We start from the raw sequence: 25,306 nt of genomic DNA, 5'->3' as shown, positions 1-25,306 counted from the left end.
GGGTAGTATGACCATTTTAATGATATTGATTCTTCTTATCCATGAGCATGTTTTCCTATTTGCTGATGTCATCTGTGATTTATTTGAGCAGTGTTTTGTAATTCTCATTGTAGATATTTTTTACCTTCCAGGTTAGCTGTATTTCCATGGTATTTTATTCTTCTTGTGGCTATTGTGAATGGGATTGCACTCTTGATTTGGCTCTCAGCTTAGATGTTGGTGGTATATAGAAATGCTACTAATTTTTGTGTGTTGAGTTCTGTATCCTGAAACTTTGCTGAAGTGCTGATTTTTTTAAAAATCAGATCTAGGAAGTTTTGGCAGAGAATGTGGGGTTTTCTAGGTATAGAAGCATATAATCTGCAAACAGATAATTTGACTTCCTCTCTTCCTACTTGGATGCTTTTTATCTCTTACTCTTGCCTGATTGCTCTGGCCAAGACTCCCAGCACTACGTTGAATAGGAGTGGTGAGAGTGGACATCCTTGTCTTTTTCTGGTTTTCAAGGAGAATGCTCTCAGCTTTTGCTCATTCAGTATGATGTTGGCTGTGGGTTTGTCATAGATGACTGTTAACTGTTTTGAGGTATGTTCCTCAAGCACCTAGTGTGAACATGAACAAATGCTAAGTTTGTCAAAAGCCTTTTCTGCATCTATTGAAATGATCACTTAGTTTTTGTTTTCAGTTCTGTTTATATGATGAATCACATTTATTGATTTGCATATGTCGAACCAAACTTGCATTCCAGGAATAAAGTCTATTTGATTGAAGTGGATTAGCTTTTTATTGTGCTGCTGGGTTTGGTTTGCTCATTTTTCTTTTCTTTCTTTGAACCTTGCTTATTTTCTTTGACTTTCAACAGCCTATTGTGATTTTTCAGTATGTAGATTTCTTTGTGTTTATCATGCTTAGGGTTCTTTGAGCTCCTTGGATGTGTAAATTAATATTTTTTGTCAAATTTGGGAAATTTTGGACAATTACATTCTCAAATCTGTCCTTTTCTCTCTCTCTGCTTTTTCTTGGACTCCAGTGATTCATATGTTATGATATGCGTTGATTTTTTTCCCTCCAAAATTCATATGTTGAACCAATAACCTTCTATATCTCAAAATGTAACCTTCTTTGAAGATAAGGTCTTTACAGAGGTAATCAAATTAAAATGAGATCATTTAACTTATATTCTTATAAAAAGGGAGAAAATATGGAGACAGATACATGGAGAGGGGAAATGATGTGAAGACACAGGGAGAAGATGGCTGTCCACAAGCCAAGGAAAGAGGCGTGGAACATACCTTTCTCTCATAGCCCTTAGAGGAAACCAACATTACCAACACACGGTCTCAGACCTCTAGCTCCAGAACTGTGAGATAATACATTTATGATGGTTAAGCCTCCCAGTTTGTGGCACTTTGTTATGGTAGTCCTAGTAAACTAATACAGGTTATTGTGTTCAGTGGTATCCAACAGGTCTCTGTAGCTCTGTTAATTTTTCTCCTTTCTGTTCTACAGATCAAGTCATCTCTTTAATTTTTCTCCTTTCTGTTCGACAGATCAATTCATCTCTATTAATCTATCTTTAAGCTTGTTGATTTCTTCTTCTGTCAGATCAATCTGTGTAGTCTCCCTAGTGAATTTTTCATTTCAATTATTATATATTTCAATTCCAAAGTTTACATTTGATTCATTTTTTTTTTCTTTTCTTTTTATTTTTGATTGTACTTTAGGTTCTGGGGTACATGTGCAGATCATGCAGGATTGTTGCATAGGTACAGACGTGGCAATTTGCTATGTTGCCTCCATCCCCTCGTCACCTACATCTGGTATTTCTCCCCATGTTATCCCTCCCTGACCTCCCCACCCCCGCACTGTCCCTACCTTGGTCCTCCCAACAGACCCCAGTTTGTGATGCTCCCCTCCCCGTGTCCATGTGTTCTCATTGTTCAACGCCCACCTATGAGTGAGAACATGCAGTGTTTGATTTTGTGTTCTTGTGTCAGTTTGCTGAACAATAATGGTTTCCTGATTCACCAATGTCCCTACAAAAGACACAAAGTCATCGTTTTTGATGGCTGCATAGTATTCCATGGCGTATATGTGCCACATTTTCCCTGTCCAGTCTATCATCGATGGGCATTTGGGTTGGTTCCAGGTCTTTGCTATTGTAAACTGTGCTGCAATGAACATTCGTGTGCGTGTGTCCTTATAGTAGAACGATTTATAATCCTTTGGATATATACCCAGTAATGGGATTGCTGGGTCAAATGGAATTTCTATTTCTAGGTCCTTGAGGAATCGCTACACTGTTTTCCACAGTGGTTGAACTAATTTACACTCCCACCAACAGTGTAAAAGTGTTCCTATTTCTCCACATCCTCTCCAGCATCTGTTGTCTCCAGATTTTTTAATGATCACCATTCTAACTGGCGTGAGATGGTATCTCAATGTGGTTTTGATTTGCATTTCTCTAATGACCAGTGATGATGAGCATTTTTTCATATGTTTGTTGGCCTCATATATGTCTTCTTTTGAAAAGTGTCTGTTCATATCCTTCACCCACTTTTTGATAGGGTTGGGTTTTTTTTCTCGTAAATCTATTTTAGTTCTTTGAAGATTCTGGATATTAGCCCTTTGTCAAATGGGGAGATTGCAAAAATTTTTTCCCATTCTATTGGTTGCCGGTTCACTCTAATGATTGTTTATTTTGCTGTACAGAAGCTCTGGAGTATAATTAGGTCCTATTTATCTATTTTGACTTTTGTTGCCAATGCTTTTGGTGTTTTAGTCATGAAGTCCTTGCCTATGCCTATGTCCTGAATGGTTTTGCCTAGGTTTTCTTCTATGTTTTTTATGGTGTTAGGTCTTATGTTTAAGTCCTTAATCCATCTGGAGTTAGTTTTAGTGTTAGGTGTCAGGAAGGGGTCCAGTTTCTGCTTTCTGCACACTGCTAGCCAGTTTTTCCAGCACCATTTATTAAACAGGGAATCCTTTCCCCATTGTTTGTTTTTGTCAGGTTTGTCAAAGATCGGATGGTTGTAGATGTGTGGTGTTACTTCTGTGGCCTCTGTTCTGTTCCATTGGCCTATATCTCTGTTTTGGTACCAGTACCATGCTGTTTTGATTACTGTAGCCTTGTAGTATAGTTTGAAATCAGGTAGCATGATGCCTCCGGCTTTGTTCTTTTTGCTTAGTATTGTTTGTCTATGCACGCTCTTTTGGTTCCATATAAAGGTTAAGGCTGTATTTTCCAGTTCTGTGAAGAAGGTCATCGGTAGCTTGATGGGGATAGCATTGAATCCATAAATTACTTTGAGCAGTATGGCCATTTTCATCATATTGATTCTTCCTAACCATGAGTATGGAATATTTTTCCATCTGTTTATGTCCTCTCTTATTTCATTGAGCAGTGGTTTGTAGCTCTACTTGAAGAGGTCCTTTACATCCTTTGTTAGTTGTATTCCTAGGTATTTTATTCTCTTTGTAGCAATTGTGAATGGCAATTCGTTCTTGATTTGGCTCTCTGTTTGTCTGTTATTGGTGTATAGAAATGCTTGTGATTTCTGCCCATTGATTTTGTATCCTGAGACTTTGCTGAAGTTGCTTATCAGTTTCAGGAGATTTTGGGCTGAGATGATAGCATCTTGTAGATATACAATCATGTCGTCTGCAAATAGAGACAATTTGACTTCCTCCTTTCCTAATTGAATATCTTTTATTTTTTTTTTCTTTCCTGATTGTCCTGACCAGAACTTCCAGTACTATATTGAATAGGAGTGGTGAGAGAGGGCATCCTTGTCTAGTGCCAGATTTCAAAGGGAATGCTTCCAGTTTTTGCTCATTCAGTACGATATTGGCTGTAGGTCTGTCATAAAAAGCACTTGTTATTTTGAGATATGTTCCTTCGTTTTTAAAAAAACAATTTCTGTCTCTTTATTGATGTTCTGTGTGCTAATTGTCCTCCTAGTTTCCTTTAATTCATTAAACATGGTTCTGTGAGCATATTTTTTCATCTTTTTCTGCTACGTGCAACATCTGAGTCCCTCAGAAATGTTTTTGTTGACTGCTATTCCCCCCCGCCATGTATGGATTACATATTCTTTTCATTCTCATGTTTAATATTTTTAAGGAAAACTAAGCATTTTAGATATTACCTCTGTATCAGCATTGTTTAGTGGTCAGTTAATGGTTGTTCAGAAATTGCAGTGAAAATCTTTAACCAGTAAGACTAAGTTTCTGCCCTTTGTAAGCGGATCTGCATGTGGGATGGGAAACAAATTCAAAGTTCTGGGCTTTATAAGCCTGTCTCACTCTTACTTTCTGTGTGGACAAGGCCTCATATTCTTCCAGGGACAAGTGCATATCTATGAGATAAATAGACATTTGGGATTTCAAGTTTATGTTCAGATGTAACTGCCAGTCATTCAGGAAGTAAAATGCTGTTTCTTTCTTTTTAGTAACCGTAAAGATATCTAAGTTGGCTCATATGCAGTTACTGCTCTGACTAGAATTTCCAATCGTGGCCATTCCCCAGACATTTCTGATTATTCTGCAACCAATGATTGTTGGATCTTGATTTGTTTAATTCACATAAAAATGTATTAAGTCCTTAGCGTATATTTGACATTGTGGAGGTTACAAGTAAATTTATTCGCCAAACTCATGGGTTTTGCAGGCTAGCTGGAGAATCAAAGCTTACATACCTGATGAATCAATTAGGAGGACAGTTAAAATCCAGTTAACATCAGCATATTTGGTCCAAACAGGATGCATGACTGGCCATCAGGAAAGATAGAAATCTGTATAGTCCACATGAAGTGAGGAAGACTTATTTGAATGAACAGATTTTGAAATGGTTTTTGAAGAATGAAGAGAGGTTTTATATAGAGTGAAGAGAGCATCCCAGGTTGAAGTATTATGGGCAACACCATGATCAATACCACTGGCATCTCCTGACTAGTTCTTGTACCTTAAGTGACCATTCACAGGGAAGTCGTGGACCATTCTATCTCACGTTGGCCAATCTCTTACCTGAGTCTCCCAGAAACCAACTTTTCCACCTGTTCTTCTGTTGTATATCTGCCTTACCCTTCAGGTTGAACACTCATTGTAACCTTCTGTTCCTTCTGACTGCAATCTTACGTTGCCATGTTAGTAGGTCATCCTCGGACAGTCCTTGATGGCTTATTGCCTGGTTTTGGCATTGCTCACAACCTTCTTATTTAGACTGGAAGAAATCTGTCTTGGATTGTGGCACCTTCCTTGCAGAAAAATATATTCTTGACACAGTGATTCTAGTGGCAACATGGTATACCCTTGGAAGAGACAATGGTGCCCCAGTAGGGAATATAGCTGGAAAGTATGGCCCAGAGAAAAGAAACTGTCTTTCTTCAAATTAATAATGCTAACTGGTGACATAACAGAATCCAGTAAATGACCTTGGTTCAGCTTTACTTTAAAGGCATTAACCATACAGCGTTGTTGCTGTTGGAAGATTTTTGTCTAGCTACTCATCATAGGTGTCCCAGATTCATAATGGTCCCCAGGTTTTCAAAGCAACCCAAGGCATTCAGGGGGCTCTTCATTTATACCGTATCTCGCCCCCACAACATCTATGCATCTGAGAAAGGGAGTTCTCCAACAGAGCAATGCAGGAGACCCCCACAGGGGTGACACGGTGTCCTGCCCATACTGTTACCACACTCGCAGCAGACAAAGGCTACCCCCAAAGGACAAGTAAGTGGTCCCCGTTTTCAAGTCAGTATCTCTAGAGCCTTGAGGCGCCTATTCCACCTAGCAGTAAAGTTAATAGATTTCATTCAGGAGCAACGGCAGACTAACACCTGTGCTCAGTGGAGCCTGGTGGACATTCAGAAAAACCTTACTTGGTACCTGGGGATGAAGTGTGTGTGTGTGACTATGGATTCAAGGAACTGAACTTTCACTGCCATTTGTAAGTCTTGATATGGGCTAAGTCCAAGCCCTACTTTCCTGCCCATATTTATAATGCCACCCCATTGTGCCCCTGTGGCCCCTAGAGGTCCCCTTAAGGGCCTTCATGGCACTGAATCTGGCATAATGTCTTATTAATGTCTTCTGGTATAGGGGAACATGAAGTCCATGCACGGGAACCAAGGACATACCTGGAAACCCAAAGGGTAGTTTCACTTACTCTTGACCCTGGACAACCCTTGTTGGTCTTAAACTTTACCTCGACCTTGTTGATACAGTAATGAAATTGGCTATGCCCTGCCTGACATTCTCTCTCACCAAGGGCCACAGTTTTGTCACTGGCTTTCAGACTCCCAATTGTTTAAGGTCTTCCCTTTCCTCTCACACCATACGGTCAACACTAAACATATAGGCAGTGATTATTCTCCTTTCACATACAAAAGATCTGAAATGCTCTGCTCAGTCAATTATTATAAACCATTTCTGCTTTTCAACTTGACTGTGTATTTCCCTGTAATGCTTGTAGACATTTTAATTTAAATCATACCTTTTCCTTTTGGATTGAGTTTTTGCTCCTCCATACTGTGAAACTACCTCTATTCTGGCAGCACATTTTAAACCCACCTCGGCTAGTGCTTTTCATATTCTGACCCTGGTACCTTAAACCCTACTACCTAGATGCTATTGGCAATCCATTTTGGCCTGTCTCAGGATCCACACATAACAAGCCCATTGATGGTGAAGTACATGTTAGCGACGAGAGCAGAGGTTGACAGTTGTCCGCGTTTGGGCTGAATATGGCTTGATAATGTGGTTTTGGCTCATACTGTTGTGACCTTGTTGAATTTAGGGATTGCGATACCCACCAGAAAGTGCCACTCGTATCTCCTACTACAGGGAGTATGACTGACTGAGGGCCCAGCTGCTGTGTGCTATAATTCATCATTGTTTCTTTCTGCCAAGGCCACACATCTCATAGACTGTCCCAAACAACTCTGGGATTTTTGTGAATATCTTTTTGATTGGGATCTGTTGCTGGAAACTCGTTGTAAATGTTTCCTCTTTATTTCTATAAATTTATGGGGTACAAGTGCAGTTTTGCTACATGGATATATTGTCTAGTATTCCCCAATAGCCTTCGTGGAACCTTAGAACTGCATTGCAGTCTAAGGCTGTACCTCCTTCTTTCTGTCTTCCACAGGAATAGGACCTGTATCATGGTCTAATGACCCTCCCAGTCTAGACACTCTTCCCACTTCCCCTCACGTGTCTTTTCCCTATAAATCACTTGCACACGTATTTTTATCTTGGCATCGGCTTTTTTAGAAGACTTGAACTCATGGAGCTGTCGGCATTACAATCTGTGAGATTTCATATATAATCTGTATATCTGGCTCCTTTCAAAAATTCTGAAGGTGACAACACTAGGCCTGTCTGTCCATGACCAACTGGAAGTTAAGTAGCGGACACTTCTTTTTGGACACTTCTGTTCATGCCTCTCTCTACAGCATATTGTCTCTTATACTCGACTTATTTATGTTACGTGCCTAGCTCTTGTGAACATTTCATTTTGAGTCCTTGAAAAAAAAAGGAACATTCTTTAGATTCATGTAATCCAACAAATTATTTTGCTGGCTGTGATGGAGAAAATGGTACAGATCCCGCTCTCTGATTGGAACTTTTTCTTGTAATACGGTAACCAGATATTAGCCAAGCAATCACAGAAATAAAAACAAACAAATAATCACAAGTTGTAATAATGGCGTTGAAAAATAAAAGGGTCTATGACAAACTAACAAGGCTGTTAATCTTCTTTTCTCTATCTACACCAATTTCTTTGGTAGTCTCATCCAGTCTCCTGACTTTAAATACTAACCATGGAACAAGTTGCAAATTTGTACCTCCAGCTCATATCTCTCCCCTGAACTCAAGACTCATGTATCCAGCTGCCTTTCTGATATTTCCACCTAAAAATCTAAGAGACATTTCAAATTTAACAGATCCAAAACTAAAGTTCTAATAACCTGCTTTTCCGAACTTTCTCCAGCAGTCTTTGCCATTCTTTCAGTTTCTCAGTCCAAATACCTTGGGTTATCATTCATTCCTTGATATGGTTTCGCTGTGTTCCCCTCGTCTGCAATCTCACCTTGGACTGTAGTCCCCGTGTGTCAGAGGAGGGGCCTGATGAAAAGTGACTGAATCATGGGGATAGACTTCCTTCTTGCTGTTCTCATAATTGTGAGTGAATTCTCATGAGATCTGATGGCCTAAAAGTGTGGAACTTCTGCTTTTGCTCTCTGTCTCCTGCCACCATGTAAGGTGTGCATGGCTTCCCTTTCACCTTCTGCCATAATTGTGAGTTTCATGAGGCCTCGTAGCCATACAGAACTGTAAGTCAATTCAACCCCCTTTCTTTATAAATCACCCAGCCTCAGGTATTTCTTTATGGCAGTGTGAAAATGGAGTACACAGGAAATTGGTACCAGGAGAGGGGAGCATTGCTATACAGATGAGTGAAAATGTGGAAGTGACTTTGGAACTGGGTGACAGGCAGAGGTTGGAACAGTTGGGAGGGTTCAGAAACAGACAGCGAGATGTGGGAAACTTTGGAATTCCTAGAAACTTGTTGAATGGTTTTGACCAAAATGCTGATAGTAATTCAGACAATGAAAATCCGGGCTGAGGTGATCTCGGATGGAGATGAGGAAATTATTGGGACCTGGAGTAAAGGCCAGTCTTGCTATGCTTTGGCAAAGAGACTGGCAGCATTGTGCTCCTGCCGTAGAGACCTGTGGAACCTTGAACTTGAGGGAGATGATCTAGGGTATCTAGAGGAAGAAATTTCTAATCAGCAAAGTGTTCAAGATGTAACCTGGCTGCTCCTAACAGCATAGTGTTATATGCACCTGGCTGTTCCTAACAGCATGCTATCACGTGCATTCACAAAGAAATGATCTGAAATTGGAACTTATATTCAAAACTTTGGCAAATATTTAGCCTGGATATGTGATAGAAAAAAAAAAAAAACACACATTTTCCAGGAAAAAAATGCAGCCTGCTCCAAAATTTGCATCAGCAAAGAGAAGCCAAATGTTAATAGTCAGGACAATGGCGAAAATGTCTTCAGGACGCTTCAGACACGTTTGAGGCGGCCCCACTCATCATAGGCACAGAGGCCTAGGAGGAAAAAAAATGGTTTCATGGGCCAGGCCCAGGGTCCCCCTGCTCTGTGCAGCCTTGGGAAATGGCGCCCTGCATCCCAGCCCCTCCAGCTCCAGCTGTAGCTTAAAGGGGCCGTGGTACATTGATTCTGAGGATGCAAGCCCCAAGCCTTGGTAGCTTCCATGTGGTGTTGGGCCTGCAGGCGCACAGAAGGTGAGAACGGAGGTTTGGGAACCTCCGCCTAGATTTCAGAGGAAAATGCGTGGAAACACCTGGATGTATGGGCAGAAGTCTGCTGCAGGAGCAGAGCCCTCATGGAAAACCTCTACTAGGACAATTCAGAGAGGAAATGTGAGGTTGGAGGCCCCCCACACAGAGTCCACACTCTGGCACTGCTTAGTGGAGCCATGAGAAGAGGACCACCATCCTCCAGACCCCAGGATGTTAGATCCACCAACAGCTTGCACCATGCACCTGCAAAAGCCAGAGGCACTCAATGCCAGCTTGTGAACTGCTCAAGGCCATCAGCATGCCCTAGATGTGAGAAATGGAGTCAAAGGAGATTATTTTGGATCTTTAAGGTTTAATGACTGCCCTTCTGGGTTTTGAATGTGTGGGGGGCGTGGAGCCCCTTCATTTTGACCAATGCCTGTACCCCCTATCCTATCTTGGAAGTGACTAACTTGTTTCTGATTTCATGGGATCATAGTGGAAGGAACTTGCCTTGTCTTAGATGAGACTTTGAACTTGGACTTTTGAGTTAATTCTTAAATGAGTTAAGACCTTGGGGGCTGCCGCGTCCTTTTTCAGCCACATTGCGTGACAGGGTCCAGATGTGAAAAGGAGGACTTCAGGGAAAGCTTCTTCTGGGAAAAGGACGAGGCATAGGGATTAATTTTCTTGGGTATCTGGGAGGATTCCTGTGAATTGTTTGCCTAATGTACTTTCTTGATAATCAGAAAATTACTCAGCTAACGTAACGCTAAAAAACCCGTCTTCAACAAACACACCCACGGCCACCAAATGTCCAGAATGCCGTCACAGCATCCTAAATGTAATAGGAAAAAAATTTAAGCCTGGAAATACCATTAAGCAATTAATGTTATATTTACAGCAGGCAAAAATTATACAGGAAAAGGTAACTCCCTCACCCATCCTAAGAATTAAAAAAAACAGGTAAAAAGGCATAAATACAAAAATTTACTCCCCACCGTTCAAGGACCACCCTGAGTAGCTTATAAAATACATGGAAAATCATGGTATCCCCCTAAAGGAGCCAATATTAACAGCAAAGTAATTAGGTTCCCAGAACCACCCCTACCCTACACAGAAGCTTATCATGAAAATGGGATAAAAATAATTAATAAAAACGGTATCCAGGTTCCCTATTAGTACACATTAAGCTTTATGGAGCACTTTGCACAATCAGGACCTCCTGGTGCTTATGCACTAAAAAACAGAAACTATCCATCCCAAAACAATTAGAACAATACTTTAAAAAGTACTGCCAAGGGAAAAGAGACCTGTAAAAAAAAATTAAACAAGACATAAAAAATTGAAAACAGAATAAAAAACACAAAGTGTAGTCAGGGATACACTAAGTTCAGCTTGACATCAGTGTCTATCCCCTAATAGGTCATGCACCCAATACCCGTTTAATCAAGACCATAAAAGTTGCGTATTAACAGGTAAGTAGAACAAGACAGTAATTAAAAAACTCTTTCCCAAAACTGTCTTTGGAACAAACTATTCTAATAAACTTTCTATACCCATAAATCAGTAAAACAAAAATAATTTTTGTCTACTTAATGTCTAACTTTGTAACCGCAAAAGTCTAAAGACCTAAAAAGCTTCCTGCTTAACCTGTATGATAGCCAAAAAAAAAAAAAAGTCTAAAAACTCACTGTCACTTGCAATAAATCAAAGCAGATTTCACACAGCCTTTAAGTCGTGTAGTTCTTCTGCTGCCCACCCTGGGGAACCCCTTAAACCTGACTGCAGCCAGACCGCAGCAGGGGGCTGTTGGGAAAACACGATTGGTTTTAAAATGTGAAGAGGACGTGAGATATGTGTCCCCACCCAAATCTCATGTTTCATTGGAATCCGCCGTGTTGGAGGAGGGGCCTGGTGGGAAGTGATTGCATCACGGAGGTGGATTCCCCTTTGCTGTTCTCGTGATTGGGAGTGGGTTCTCATGAGATCTGATCGTTTAAAAGTGTGGCACTTGCCCCCACTCCTGCCATCATGTCAGACATGCCTTGCTTTTCCTTCATCTTCCACCATGATTTTAAGATTCCTGAGGCCTCCCCAGGCATGTAGAGCTATGAGCCAATTGAATGTCTTTTCTTTATAAATTACTCAGCTTTAGATAGTCCTTTATAGCAGTGTGAAAATGAACTAATACATTCCTCTTTATCTCACACCCTATACTCAGTTCATCAGCAAGTCCTCTTCTTTGTGCCTTCAAAGAAACACAGACTCTGACCCTTTTCACCAGCTTCACTGCTACCACCTTAGTGTAAGTCACTGTCATGTCTTGCCTGGATTACTTCAATAAATCCAGTAATACATCCAGACGTACTAACAGGTATCTCTCCTTTCCCTGGCCCCTTTACAATTTATTCTCAATACAGCAGCCAGAACAGTGCGTTTAACATGTGTCAATATGTTACCTATTAGTTTTAAAACCCTACAATGGTTCGTCATTTCTATCAGATTAAAAAAACTAAAGTTTTTATATGTTAGCTTACAAGGCCCTGCATGATCTGATCTGCCTATTCATTCCCACTCTTCTTATTTTATCTCCTGTTATTTTACTTCTTGCTTAGTGAGCTCCAGCCACATCGGTGTTTTTTGTTTGGTTGTTTTGTTTTTGCGGTTTTTTGTTCTTTTGGCCCCAACAAATGTAATCAGAGATTAGAACCTTTGCATCGGCCTACCCTGACCACCCTGTTTCAAAGTCTAACTTCCAGCACACTGCTTTATCCTGCTATTTTTTTTTTTTTTTTTTTTTGAGACGGAGTCTCGCTCTTGTTACCCAGGCTGGAGTGCAATGGCGCGATCTTGGCTCACCGCAACCTCCGCCTCCTGGGTTCAGGCGATTCTCCTGCCTCAGCCTCCTGAGTAGCTGGGATTACAGATCCTGCTATTTTTTATAGCTTACTATATATGACTTACTGATGTTTATATTTAGTTATCTACTTTCTTCCACTTTTTGTCTTCTTTGTTCACTGGTATATCCCTAGTATGTAAAACAGTGCCTAGCACAAAGTAGACACCCAGCAAATATTTGTTCACATGATTAATGAATTAGTTAATGAGAGTATCAGGGAAGGTTTCTCGATGTAGTGATATTTAATCTGAGACCCAAGAAATGAGGAAGAAGAACGAAGGGGAGAGCAGGGTAAACATAGAAGGCAATATATGGGATGGTCCTGACACGGGTGGGGCAAGATAGATGGATTGTGTAACCCCCTGAGTGCAACTATAAAGAGATTGCTCGAGCCTTTGCTTCCCCTCAAGGAGCTCATAGCAAATGAGCTGAGAAAAGTAATTAAATAAATTATGGTCACACGTATTTTCAGTGCACTGATAAGTTTCTGCACAGAGACCTGTGAAAACACTGAATAGTGAGCTACTAACTCTTCCTAAGGGAGCTGGGAATATTTTACAAAGGTGACATTTGAGTTAGGTCTCAGGCAGGAGAGTGGCATGAGGAAAGCGTTTTAAGAAGATTCATCTGGCAACAGTATAGAAAATGGATTGGGATATGGATGGACTGAAGGCAAGGGAACCACCTAGTCTATGGCAATAGGCCAGGTATGAGGTGATGAAGGAATCTATAGGAATGGAAAGAGAAGGACAAATATGAAAGACATTTGGAAGGAAAAATTGACAGGACCTAAATGCACTTCTGGCTTTAAGCCTTTCAGGAGGTAATGCTTCTTCCTTAGTAATAACCGTGAGAAGATTCAGACTGACCTTTTATGTAATTGTCTATTCTCACTAGAATTTCTAGCTGTGGCTGTTCTCCAAAACTTTCTGTTATTATGATTGATACTCTTTGGACCTTAATTTACATTAAGATGACTTTAAAGGTTGGGAATCTCTCAAAAACATGATTTTGACTATGAAACACCAAATTAATCTATTATAGGAGGAAAGATGAAAACCATGACTCCACATAGGAAGTTTTACAATGAGCTCATAGTTTGTTTGTTTTTTTTTTTTCAAAGATAATATATAGGAAATAGGGAAAAGGGCACAAATGTGAGGATAAATATAACCGGTGACACGTGCCTAAAGGGTTAGTATTCGGAAGGATAAGGCCCAGAATGAACTCAGGCTTATAGAAAAATGCATATTTGTAAAGACAACAAGAACAATATTTCAACTATACTCTCAGAAAGAAAGAGTACATTTGTCTTGGAATGGGTAAATTATAAGTCAGTTAATATTACTAAACGGCTCTCAGTAATCAAAGGCATTAAGGAAAATAGGAAACGTGATCTAAGATTGGATTTATATAAATGTATTACTGAACCTAACAAAGAAAAAGGGGAGTGTTCAGTCTTCTAATCAGTGAGCTAAATGTCTCTTAAGTTAGCTTTTAAAACAAATTTTCAAATAAGTGAGTACTTAAAAAACTACAGTTATCATCAAAGCCATTCAACGCAAACCTCGTTTCTATTTCTGACAAGGCTATTAGAGATAGTTTATGAAAATATGGCAGACTTAGTTATGTATCTTGAATGAATGAATGAAATTTCAGCAAGACTAACAAGTCATTTATGATAACCTTCTGGACAAGATAATATGGGTAAGAAAATTAATATAATTATGTATTCATTAATTAAATCATCATATTAACAGTGCTGATGAACAGATCATAGGCAAAGAATGAATTTTTTGATGGCATGCTGTGTACCCTACCTTTGGATTGGCCCAGTCAGTATTATTTACTTGAGTGACAATCTTAACTAAGATATCTTATACAGACATTAAGATTAAGCAGCCGGCCGGGCGCGGTGGCTCACGCCTGTAATCCCAGCACTTTGGGAGGCCGAGGCAGGTGGATCACGAGGTCAAGAGATCGAGACCATCCTGGTCAACATGGTGAAACCCCGTCTCTACTAAAAATACAAAAAAATAGCTGGGCATGGTGGCGTGTGCCTGTAATCCCAGCTACTCAGGAGGCTGAGGCAGGAGAATTGCCTGAACCCAGGAGGCGGAGGTTGCGGTGAACCAAGATCATGCCATTGCACTCCAGCCTGGGTAACAAGAGCGAAACTCCGTCTCAAAGAAAAAAAAAAAAAAGATTAAGCAGACATTTTAGATTTAAAGAGGCTATGATGCTGGAAGAAGAACAATTCAATTTTCACGAACATTTATGGAATTTTACTAAGTACTAGGAACCATGCTAGATGTTGGGTATCGAATGACACATACAGGCCTTCCTATTGAGAAACATCAAGCATTATTAGGGGAAAAGACATATAAACATATCATTTCAACATAATAAGAAGGAAGACACATAAACAGTATTATAAGCGAACAAAAAGCCAGTTTATTCTGGGAGTTTAGAGAAGACTTCTTTTTTTAAAATATATATTTTATTGCACTTTTAGTTCTGGGGTACATGTGCAGAACATGCAGGACTGTTGCACAGGTACATACATGGCAGTGTGTTTTGCTGCCTCCATCCCCCCATCACCTATGTCTGGCATTTCTCCCCATGCTATCCCTCCCCAGCCTAAGACTTCTTAGATGAGATGATATCTAGGCTGATTCTTAAAAGATGAATAAAAGGTAGAGTAGGAAAGGAAGGGCTTCCAGTATGAGGAAAGAGCATGAACATGAATTGCTTCAAATATGAAAGACCATGGCAAATCTTGGAGTAAGCCATAAAGTACAAGGAGGTAAGTAGCAGGAAGTTAGTCTGAGAGGTAGCTCCGAACCAGGTAGTAGAAGGCATTACATAAGGACATTGGATTTTATATTGAAAGGCCTAGGGAGAGATTCAAGTGGAGTGGCACACTGACGTATTTTATTTAACTCTTCCTACAGTGTGCAAAAATTTTAAAGGGAGGGCAAGAGTGGCTGGGTCATTTAGAATGCTATGGCTGTCTTTATAATAATGGACCTGGACGGTCATGTTGGCAAGGAAAGATAAAATACAGTGGCCCAAATTTGAGAAATCATTTAAGGTATAAAAGTTATCATGATTTGATAATTGATTATGGGGGGAGAACTTTTTTTATTGAGGTATCAAATTTGAAGCACTGTTTTTTGAGTTATGCAGCTGGTTGAGTGAGGCTAGAATTTACTGTGAGGAGGAACTCTGTGGGAGGAGACAGCTTAGGTGTCAGGGAGATCAAGATGTCATTAAGGGGTTCTTCAGGAGGATAGGAATATTTTTCGTTGCTGATATATTAAACCATATTACTGTAAGGGAAATTTGTGGCCTTAAAATGCATATTTCTCGGAATTGGAAAAACGGTCGAATATTCATCCTAAAAAATGTAGAAAGAAGCAAAGATAAGAACCGAATGTCCTATAAGAAAGACACATTTGATAGACAGCATTATTTAAACTGAAAGTTTCTGTTATAAAAAAAAAAAAGACTAATAACATTGATAATACCACTAGAAATATGGATAAAGAAACAAGAGATAAAGTATAAATAACCAATCTTAGGAATGAGACAGGAGATACCATGATATATCATAAAACAGAAAAGTTACAATTGGATATTATATATGATTTTAAGTCAGTGTACTAAAAATTTAAAGAGATAAATTCCTAGGAAATATAACTTACCGACAAGAACACAAGGAGACAAATTTATGCACTGACCTATAACTCTTAAGGAACTTAAACCTGTCTCACAAAGAAAAGCCCAGACTCAGATGCCTTCACTGAGTAATTCTATCAAAATTTAAGAAAGAAATAATATCAATCTCACGTGACATTTTGCAGAGAACAGAAGAAAATTGATGGCTTTACAACTCTTTTTTATAAAGTTAATGTTGTCACTAAAATATAAGGAATACATGAGAAAGGAAAATTTGGGGCTAACTTTACACATCAATATAGATGCAAAATTTCTAACAAACTATTAGAAAATTGTAATCAATGATGTGTCAAAAGGATAATATACCCTATCATAGTTGGGTTTATGCCAATGTTGCAAAGTTGGTTTACATTTTGAAAATGAATCAAGGTAACTCACCACAGAAACAAACGAGAAAAATCATATTGTCAAATCAATAAATTTTTTAAAACCCTAAAATTCAATATCCATTTATGAGAGAAAAAACATTTTGGCAAACTAGGAATAAAAAGTAGCTTCTGATAAAGTTTATTTACAAAAGCATCTACAACATACCATGCATAATAGCCAACATTCCAAAAAATACTAAATATCTCAGAAAATGGGTAAATAGTCACAATAAGGAGGGAGGACATTAGTCAATAAAGGCAGACTCAGAGATGACCTAGATATTGCTGATTTCTGAACAGGACATTAAAAAAGTGATTGTAAATATGTTAGAGAACTTACAGGAGCAAATGAGTGTAACGAATTAATAGATGGAAAACTGGACCAAGTGGAAATACTAGAACTGGAAAGTGAAGCGGACAATTCTTTGATTCACCTTAACTGCAAACTAGAAACAGAATAAGAAACAGAGCAGTAAATAGAAAATTTCAAAATGGAAGAACAGGAAAAAATAAAATGAAAGAGGATAACAAGGTGTAAGAAAAATCTGATGTATGAGAAATGAACAGAGATGGAGGTAACATTTTCTACCTGATTTTGTGATCATTAAAAAGTCAGGAAACAACAGATGCTGGAGAGGATGCAGAGAAATGGGAACGCCTTTACACTGTTGGTGGGAGTGTAAATTAATTCAATCATTGTGGAAGACAGTGTGGCAGTTGCTCGAGGATCTAGAGCCAGAAATACCATTTGACCCAGCAATTTCATTACTGGGTATAAACCCAAAGGATTATAAATCATTCTACTATAAAGACACATGCACACGTTCACAATAGCAAAGACTTGTAACCAACCCAAATGCCCATCAATGACAGACTGGGTAAAGAAAACGTGGCACATATACACCATGGAATACTATGCAGCCATAAAAAAGAATCAGTTCATGTCCTTTACAGGGACATGGATGAAGCTGGAAACCATCATTCTCAGCAAACTGACACAGGAACAGAAAACCAAACACCACATGGTCTCACTCGTAAGTGGTAGTTGAACAATGAGAACACATGGACACAGGGAGGGGAACATCACATACCGGGGCCTGTCATGGGGTGGGGGGCAAGGGGACGGCTAGCATTAGGAGAAATACCTAATGTAAATGACAGGTTGATGTGTGTAGCAAACCACCATGGCACGTGTATACCTGTGTAACAAACCTGCACATTCTACATGTTTCCCAGAATTTAAAGTATAATTTTTAAAAAGCAGATGTCACACACACAGTCACACACGCACAGGCACACACAGACACACACCAGACCATGTATTCCTCATGTACCTAGATGCAAAATGCTGTAACAGAGTTTCAGCATATTGAATCCAACAATGTATGAAAAGGATAATATATCATAATCAAGTGGGGTTTATTCCAGAAATGCAAGGTCGTTTTAACATAGGAAGTCAATCAGAATAATTAACCTCTTTACTAGAATAAAGCCACAAGGCATAAAATAATCTCAATAGATGTAGATAGTACGTTTAATAAAATTCAGCTCATGTTCCTGATAAATACCCTCAGAAAACTAGGAATTGAAGGAAACTTCCCCAGCCTGAAAAAGGCCATTAATAACCATAACAAAAATCCAAAAACATCGCTAACAGTATACTTAATCATGAAATTAGAACACTTTACCCTAAGATCAGGAACAAGGCAGGGATGTCCTTGCTCACTTCTCCTATTTAGTATTGAACTTGAGGTCCTCAATAGTGAGTTCAGTGAACCAAAAAAACAAACAAAAGATACAAAGTTTGCAAAAGAGGATGTGGAACTGTATTCATAAATGACATGTCTTATGTGGAAAATCCCAGGAAATTTCCAAAACAGTTACTGGAAATAGTAGCTGATTTTAATATGATTACAGCATTCCTGGTCAGAATATAAAGATAAGTTGTATTGTGTACACTGTTAGCAATTGCAAATTTTAAAATGCTGCTTGTAATAGCACAAGAAATGACTTAGGAATTTTTTATTTTTGCCAATCACATGGTTATATCATATCTCACCGTGGCTAGATTAAAATTCCCTAATCATTAATGACGTTGAACATCTCTTCATGAATTTATTCACCATATTGACCATAGTGTTTTCTCCTAGAAATGTCTGTCTGTACTGTTTGCTCACGTATTGTTTGCTTTTCCTATTGATCTGTAGGATGTCTTTTTTTTTTTCTTTTTTTTTTTTGAGACAGTCTCACTCTGTCACCCAGGCTGGAGTACATTGGTGCGATCTTGGCTCACTGCAACCTCCGCCTCCTGGGTTCAAACAATTCTCCTGCCTTAGCCTCCTAAGTAGCTGGGATTACAAGTTCATGCCACAACGTGCAGATACTTTTTGTATTTTTAAGTAGAGATGGGGTTTCACCATGGTGGTCAGGCTGGTTTCGAACTCCTGACCTTGTGATCCACCCACCTCGGCCTCCTAAAGTGCTGTCATTACAGGCTTGAGCCACTGAGCCCAGCCTATAGGATGAGTATAAATATTTTTGATATTACTACTTTGTCAGTTGTATGAATATCAGATACTTGCTCCCAGTTTGCAAATTGCTTGATTATTAATCACTTGTCAGTTGAGTGGTTTGCATTTATCCATTTTTGCTTGGCTCGCCTGTGCTTTTGAAGTCTTACTCAAGAAATCTTTGACCAGACCAATGTCTTGACATGCTTCCCCAATGGTTTCTTGTAGTAGTTTCATAGTTTGAAGTCTTATATTTAGGTCTTTAATTCACTTAGATTTGAATTTTTTAACAGGATGAGAGATAGGGTTCTCATTCTTCTGCATATGGATATCCAGTTTAACTTGGGCTGATTTTTAAAAATTAAAACCGGTAACATATGAGTAGTGAAATTAGGGAAAATGGGGGGAAAGATACTGTTTTGTACCATTCTTTATGGTTTAAATACTAAACACGTATGCATTTTTGTATGTGTGTATAGCAGGTGTGGAGATTTTAATTGCATGGGTCATTCAATATGCCAAACGTCATCAACAGTTTCCTTGAAAGAATGGGAATGGTAAATAATGGAAAAAACGAGGCTTTTTCTTTTATTTTGTATATTTCAGTGGTGTATGGACTCTTTCCAAACCCCCAACAATCCCCATATATATATATATATATATATATATATATATATATATATTTTTTTTTTTTTAACAATGAGCGAGTTTTATTTTTCGGTAAATATAAAACAACAAACCCTTCAAAGAACACTAATCATATGGAGACCCACCGCTTTCCTCAGGCATAGTTAACTTCTTGCTCTTTTACACCTTTCACTGGGTCGTATGCTTAAAATTACCATAAATCGTAGTGGTTATCACCCTGTACTTGTCTTTCTTCCCCGCCAGATTGTGAACTCCTTGAATGGTGGCTACGATTGCTGGCTTATTTGTGTTTGCATCTTAGTACTTCAGAAAGTAGCTTTTATAAACCTGCTGAGTAATATTTATTCTGTGAAATAATGAAGTGAGTGAATATTCTTGATTAAGAGGTTGTGCGACGTAGTGGGATAAGAGTATTTGATTAAGAATTGAATATTTTACTAGGAGTTGGATTTTTTTTTCTTTGAAGATCCAGATAAGCATATATTGTAGACTTCATGGACAATAAAGGAGAAATTTTAGTCTTGGTCTTGGTCTGGAGTCTTGGTCTCATACTCGTCTTTGTTTTTCTTTACAACTCTTTAAGTAGTAGTTCAGTCCTTTCATCAGTGTGCCCCTCACGTACCCACACATATGCACGTACACACACACACATGCACTCACCAGTCCACTCATGATAAGCGTTTTGTGGGTTTGGTTACATTGCTGCATATTTGAGGGTGTAATCGAGAAGGTTCACATCAAGAACCACAGAGCTTGTGTGCAATCAGATAGGTCTCTCAGTCTTCTGCCGCAGGACCAATAAATTCCTTTTAAGACCTTATGCAAATGAGGTTGTTTTACTAATTTTTCTAAAACTGTGGTACCCAGCATCACCAACTCCAAGCAGGTTTATCAAGGCATTTTCCCAACGGATACAGTTTATTCCTAACCACAGTCATCACAATGGTAATAACAGCCGCTGATACATACGTAAGGCTTACTGTGGAACACATAATTCTAAATATTTTAGTCCTCACGCTAAAGCCATGACATAAATACTATTATTATCCTCATTTTACAAAGGAGGAAATGGAGTCACTGAGGGTTCAATTTGCCCACAGCAGACATAACCAGCAGAGAAGAAACTTTCAAGTAGTCAGAATAAGGGTGATCCATAGTGTCACAGGCAGAGAGATCCAGATGGATGAGACAGAAAAAATAATCCTTTTACAATTGTGGGTCGGTTGACGGGATAACGACGGGGACACATTCTGAGAAATGCCTCATTCAGTAATCTCATTTGACTGTACTGAATACTGTAAGAAATTGTAATGTAATGCTGAGCATTTGTGTATGTCAACACGTCTAAACACAGAAGAGGCAAAGCGCTCTGGTACGTGACCATGTCGCTAGGTGATAGGCATTTTTCAGGTCCGTTATAATCTCCTGGGACCAGCATCGTATATGTGATCTGTTATGGATGGAAATGTCATTATGCAGATTCTGTAGAAATGTCATTATGCAGATGACTGTATGTGCTTGGAATGTTAAGATCAGTGAATTGCTTAAAGGAAGGATTCTGTAACATAAAATCAGAGTGGCTAACGAGAAAATGTCAATAATGGTTATACATCACTTATGCTTAGGTTTTCAGAATTTCTCCTTTGTTTAATCCTCAGTAGTTGAGATCATTAAATCTATCATTTTATATAATTCTATGTGCAGTGTTTTTCCCTATAGCCTCGTAAAACTTGTTTTGTATTACTAATAACTTGTTATTATCCAATCTTCCAGGATGTGGTGCCATAGATTGTCCCACCTACAAAGCAGACTTCAGGACTTGCTGAAAGGAGGAGTCGTACGTCAGGCCCGTCCCCAGCCCACCTCCAAAAGCTTACTGCCTTTCGCTATTCGTGGGCACCATACAGCCTCTAAGTCTCTGACTTGTGCTTGGCAGCAACGCGAAGATCATTTTGGTAAGAGATTGTGAAGACAGATACTTTAAAAAAATTCTGGTCAGAATTATTTGCTTCTGCAGCACATATATCAAAACTTGGAATGATAAAATCACGGTAAGAAAACACATAACGTAACATTGACCATCTCTTAACCATTTTAAGTGTGCAATTCACATTGTGATGCAATGATAAATACCTTTTGTGTGGTCTGAAAAATACTTTTTGTGAGGTTGACAGGACCCTCTAGTCAATTTTTAAGATGAGCCTAGAAATTGGGAGAAAGATAAAGATAGCAGAGGGCAATACTGAAATCCTTTCACTCGATCTCCCTGTCTTACCTAAGGGAAAAAAAGAAAGAAAAGAAATCCTTAATATGAAAGGGAGGGAGTTTCAGAGATGCACACTAGGACTATTACAACCACAGAAAGTATTAGGTGACAGGAGGGGAATGCTTTAAGTGTGTGTACGTGTAGAAAAGGCTGCCATAACAAATCACGCAAACTAGGTGGTTTAAAACAACAGTCCATTTTCTCAGTCATTGGAGGGTTGGTAAAGCCATGCTCCCTTCAAATGCCTTAGGAGTTTTCCCTTGCCTTTTCTAGTTTCTTGTGGTTGGTTGCTGGCAGCCCTTAGCATTACTTTGCTTGTGCCAACGTTACTCCAGTCTCTGCTTTCATATTTACATGGCCTTCTTCGTAATGTCTGATCTGTGTCTTCAAAGCTTTCTCTCTTTATAAAGATAGCAGTCATTGGATTTAGAGCCCACCCTAATCCAGTGTGACCTCATTTTAACTTGATTACATCTGCAAAGACGGTTTTCTAAATAAGGTCACATTCAGAGGTACCAGGGGTTAGGGCTTCAACATATCTTTTTGGGGGTTACAGTTCAATCCACCACACCTTGGAAGAAAAACAAAAACAATTGTGAAAGCCACGCTTCCAAGACACGGGCTCACTGTGCACTCCAAAGACTGAGACTTAATCTGAAGATTGTACGATGCCCTCATCCCCCTGCACCCTACACCAAGCTGATAAACGTCCAGTTAAAATGACAGTGGATTATAGCTGGAAGAGCTGCAAGAGACAGACTGTCTGTGAGGTACGGCACACAGGGAAGGGCCAAGGCCAGGAGAGAAGACAACAAACATCAAACGCAACCTTACTCCCGGCCAGATTAATATAAATATTCAGGGTAAAATCCTATTCACCTCAGTAGCTGTTGCTCTATACAAGAGGTCTGGCTTTTAACAATAACAAAATTACAAACCTTGCTAAGACGAGAAATAACACAACTGGAAGAGACAAAGCAAGATCAGAACCAGACGTATCTATGACACAGGTGTTGAAGTTATCAGTCAGAATTTTAGGACTTTTTACTATTTCCAGGGAAAATGTAGTTGAAATTTTGACAGGAGTTGCACTGAATCTGGACATCGCATTGAATAGTACAGATATTTTAATAATATTAATTCTTCCAACCCAGAAACATGGAACATTTTTTCATTTATTTGTGTTTTCTCCAATTTATTTAATCAATGTTTTATAGTTTTGGGTTTAGAGATTGTTAATCTCCTTGGTTAAATTTATTTCTAAATTTTTTTTGCAACTATTGTAAATGAGATTGTTTTCTTGATTTCTTTTTCAATTAGTTCATTGTTCGGGTATAGAGGCAATACTGATTTTTGTGTGTTTATTTTGCTGAATTTATTAAGTCTTACAGTTTTTTGGTGGTATGTTTAGAGTTTTCTATACATAAGATTATTTCATCAGTGAACAGAGACAATTTCATCGCTTTCTTTCCTGTTTGGATGTCTTCTATGTCTTTTCCTTGCCTGGTTACTCTGGCTACGAGTTCCAGCAGTATGTGGAATAAGAGCAGGAAGAATGAGCATCCTTGCCTTGTTCCTGATGTGAGAGGAAAAGTTTTCAAATTAAGACCCTGAATGGCTAAAGCAATCTTGAGCAAAAAGAACAAAGCTGGAGGCATCCTACTACCTGATTTCAAAATAGGTTACAAAGCAATAGTAGTCAAAACAGTATGTTACCGGCATAAAAATAGATACATTGACAAATGCGTTATAAATACACCCACGCAGAGGAAGATCCAAGATGGCCACTTGGGAGCAGGTCAGGATGGCAGCTCCGAGTGAAAGCACAGAGGGTGAGTGGACGCCGCATTTCCAGATGGATTTTTATTGCCCACAGACCAGGAGAATCCCAGGTGGAGGAGCCCCACAGGTCGCCAGCATGGCTGTTTGGTCCGGGTGGCTGTTTTGGTGTAAGGAAGGGGTCCAGTTTCAGTTTTCTGCATATGGCTAGTCAGTTTTCCCAACATCATTTATTAAACAGGGAATCTTTTCCTGATTGCTTGTTTTTCTCAGGTTTCTCAAAGATCAGATGGTTGTAGATGTGTGGTGTTATTTGAGGCCTCTGTTCTTTCCATTGGTCTATATCTCTATTTTGGTACCATTACCATGCTGTTTTGATTACTGTAGCCTTGTAGTATAGCTTGAAGTCAGGTAACATGATGCCTCCAACTTTGTTTTTTGTTTGTTTGTTTGTTTGTTTGTTGTTCGTTTGTTTTGCTTAGGATTGTCTTGGCTGTGTGGGCTCCTTTTGGTTCTATATGAAGTTTAAGTTGTTTTTTTTTTTTCAGTTCTGTGAAGAGGGTCATAGGTATCTTGATGGGGATAGCAATGAATATAAATTACTTTGGGCAGTATGGCCATTTTCACAATATTGATTCTTCCTAACCATGAGCGTGGAATATTTTTCCATCTGTTTGTGTCCTCTCTTATTTCCTTGAGCAGTGGTTTGTAGTTCTCCATGAAGAGGTCGTTCACATCCCTTGAAAGTTGTATTCCTAGGTATCCTGTTCTCTTTGTGGCAATTGTGAATGGGAGTTCACTCATGATTTGTCTCTGTTTTTCTATTATTGGTGTATAGGAATGCTTGTGATTTTTGCTCATTGATTTTGTATCTTGAGACTGCTGAAGTTGCTTATCAGCTTAACGAGATTTTGGGCTGAGATGATGGTGTTTTCTAAATATACAATCATGTCATCGGCAAACAAAGAGAATTTGACGTCCTCTCTTCCTATTTGAACACTCTATTTCTTTCTCTTGCCTGTTTTCCCTGGACAGAACTTTCCATCCTGTATTGAATAGGAGTGGTGAGAGAGGGCATCCTTGTCTTGTGCTGGTTTTCAAAGGGAATGCGTCCAGTTTTTTCCATTCAGTATGATATTGGCTGTGAGTTTATCATAAATAGCTCTTATCAGTTTTAGATACATTCCATCAATACCTAGTCTATTGAGAGTTTTTAGCATGAAGTGGTGTTGAATTTTATCAAAGGCCTTCTCTGCATCTGTTGAGCTAATCGTGTAGTTTCTGTCATTGGTTCCGTTTATGTGATGGATTACATTTGTTAATTTACCTTTGTTGAACGAACCTTGCATCCCAGGGATGAAGCAGACTCGATTGTGATGGATAGTCTTTTTGATGTGCTGCTGGATTCGGTTTGCAAGTATTTTATTGAGGATTTTTGCATCGATGTTCATCAGGGAGAGTGGCCTGATATTTTCCTTTTTTGTTGTGTCTCTGCCAGGTTTTGGTATCAGGATGATACTTGCCCCATAGAATGAGTTAGGGAGGTGTCCCTCTTTTTCTATTGTTTAGAATAATTTCAGAAGGAATGGTACCAGCTCCTCTTTGTACCTCTGGCAGAATTTGGCAGTGAATATATCTGGTTTTGGACTGTTTGGGGTTGGTAGGCTATTAATTACTGCCTCAATTTCAGAACTTGTTACTGGTCTATTCAGGGATTCGACTTGTTTCTGCTTTAGACTTGGGAGGGTCTGTGTCCCCAGGGATTTATCCATTT

At 39.1% G+C, this 25,306-nt stretch overlaps 1 protein-coding gene across 4 annotated transcripts in view; it reads left to right on the top strand.

The window, feature by feature from the left end:
* The window catches only part of TMLHE (trimethyllysine hydroxylase, epsilon), a 72,058-nt gene that overhangs the window by 12,955 nt on the left and 33,797 nt on the right, over window positions 1–25,306 (top strand). For all 4 annotated transcript variants that reach the window (XR_010340805.1, XM_064371517.1, XM_064371519.1 and 1 more), the window contains exon 2: window positions 21,261–21,442. Coding sequence is in view for 3 of the 4 variants with exons in the window: in XM_064371517.1 (XP_064227587.1) it covers window positions 21,262–21,442 (181 nt within the window). In the remaining variant the exon portion in view is untranslated. The remainder of the gene's footprint in view (window positions 1–21,260; window positions 21,443–25,306) is intronic.

The sequence above is a fragment of the Aotus nancymaae genome, unplaced genomic scaffold (genome assembly GCF_030222135.1).
Source record: "Aotus nancymaae isolate 86718 unplaced genomic scaffold, 86718_ANA_hifiasm-v0.15.2.pri h1tg000138l, whole genome shotgun sequence".
In the NCBI taxonomy this organism is placed as follows: Eukaryota; Metazoa; Chordata; class Mammalia; order Primates; family Aotidae; genus Aotus; species Aotus nancymaae.
Note: the sequence above shows the minus strand (reverse complement) of the source record. Positions and strands in the feature narration are given on the sequence as shown.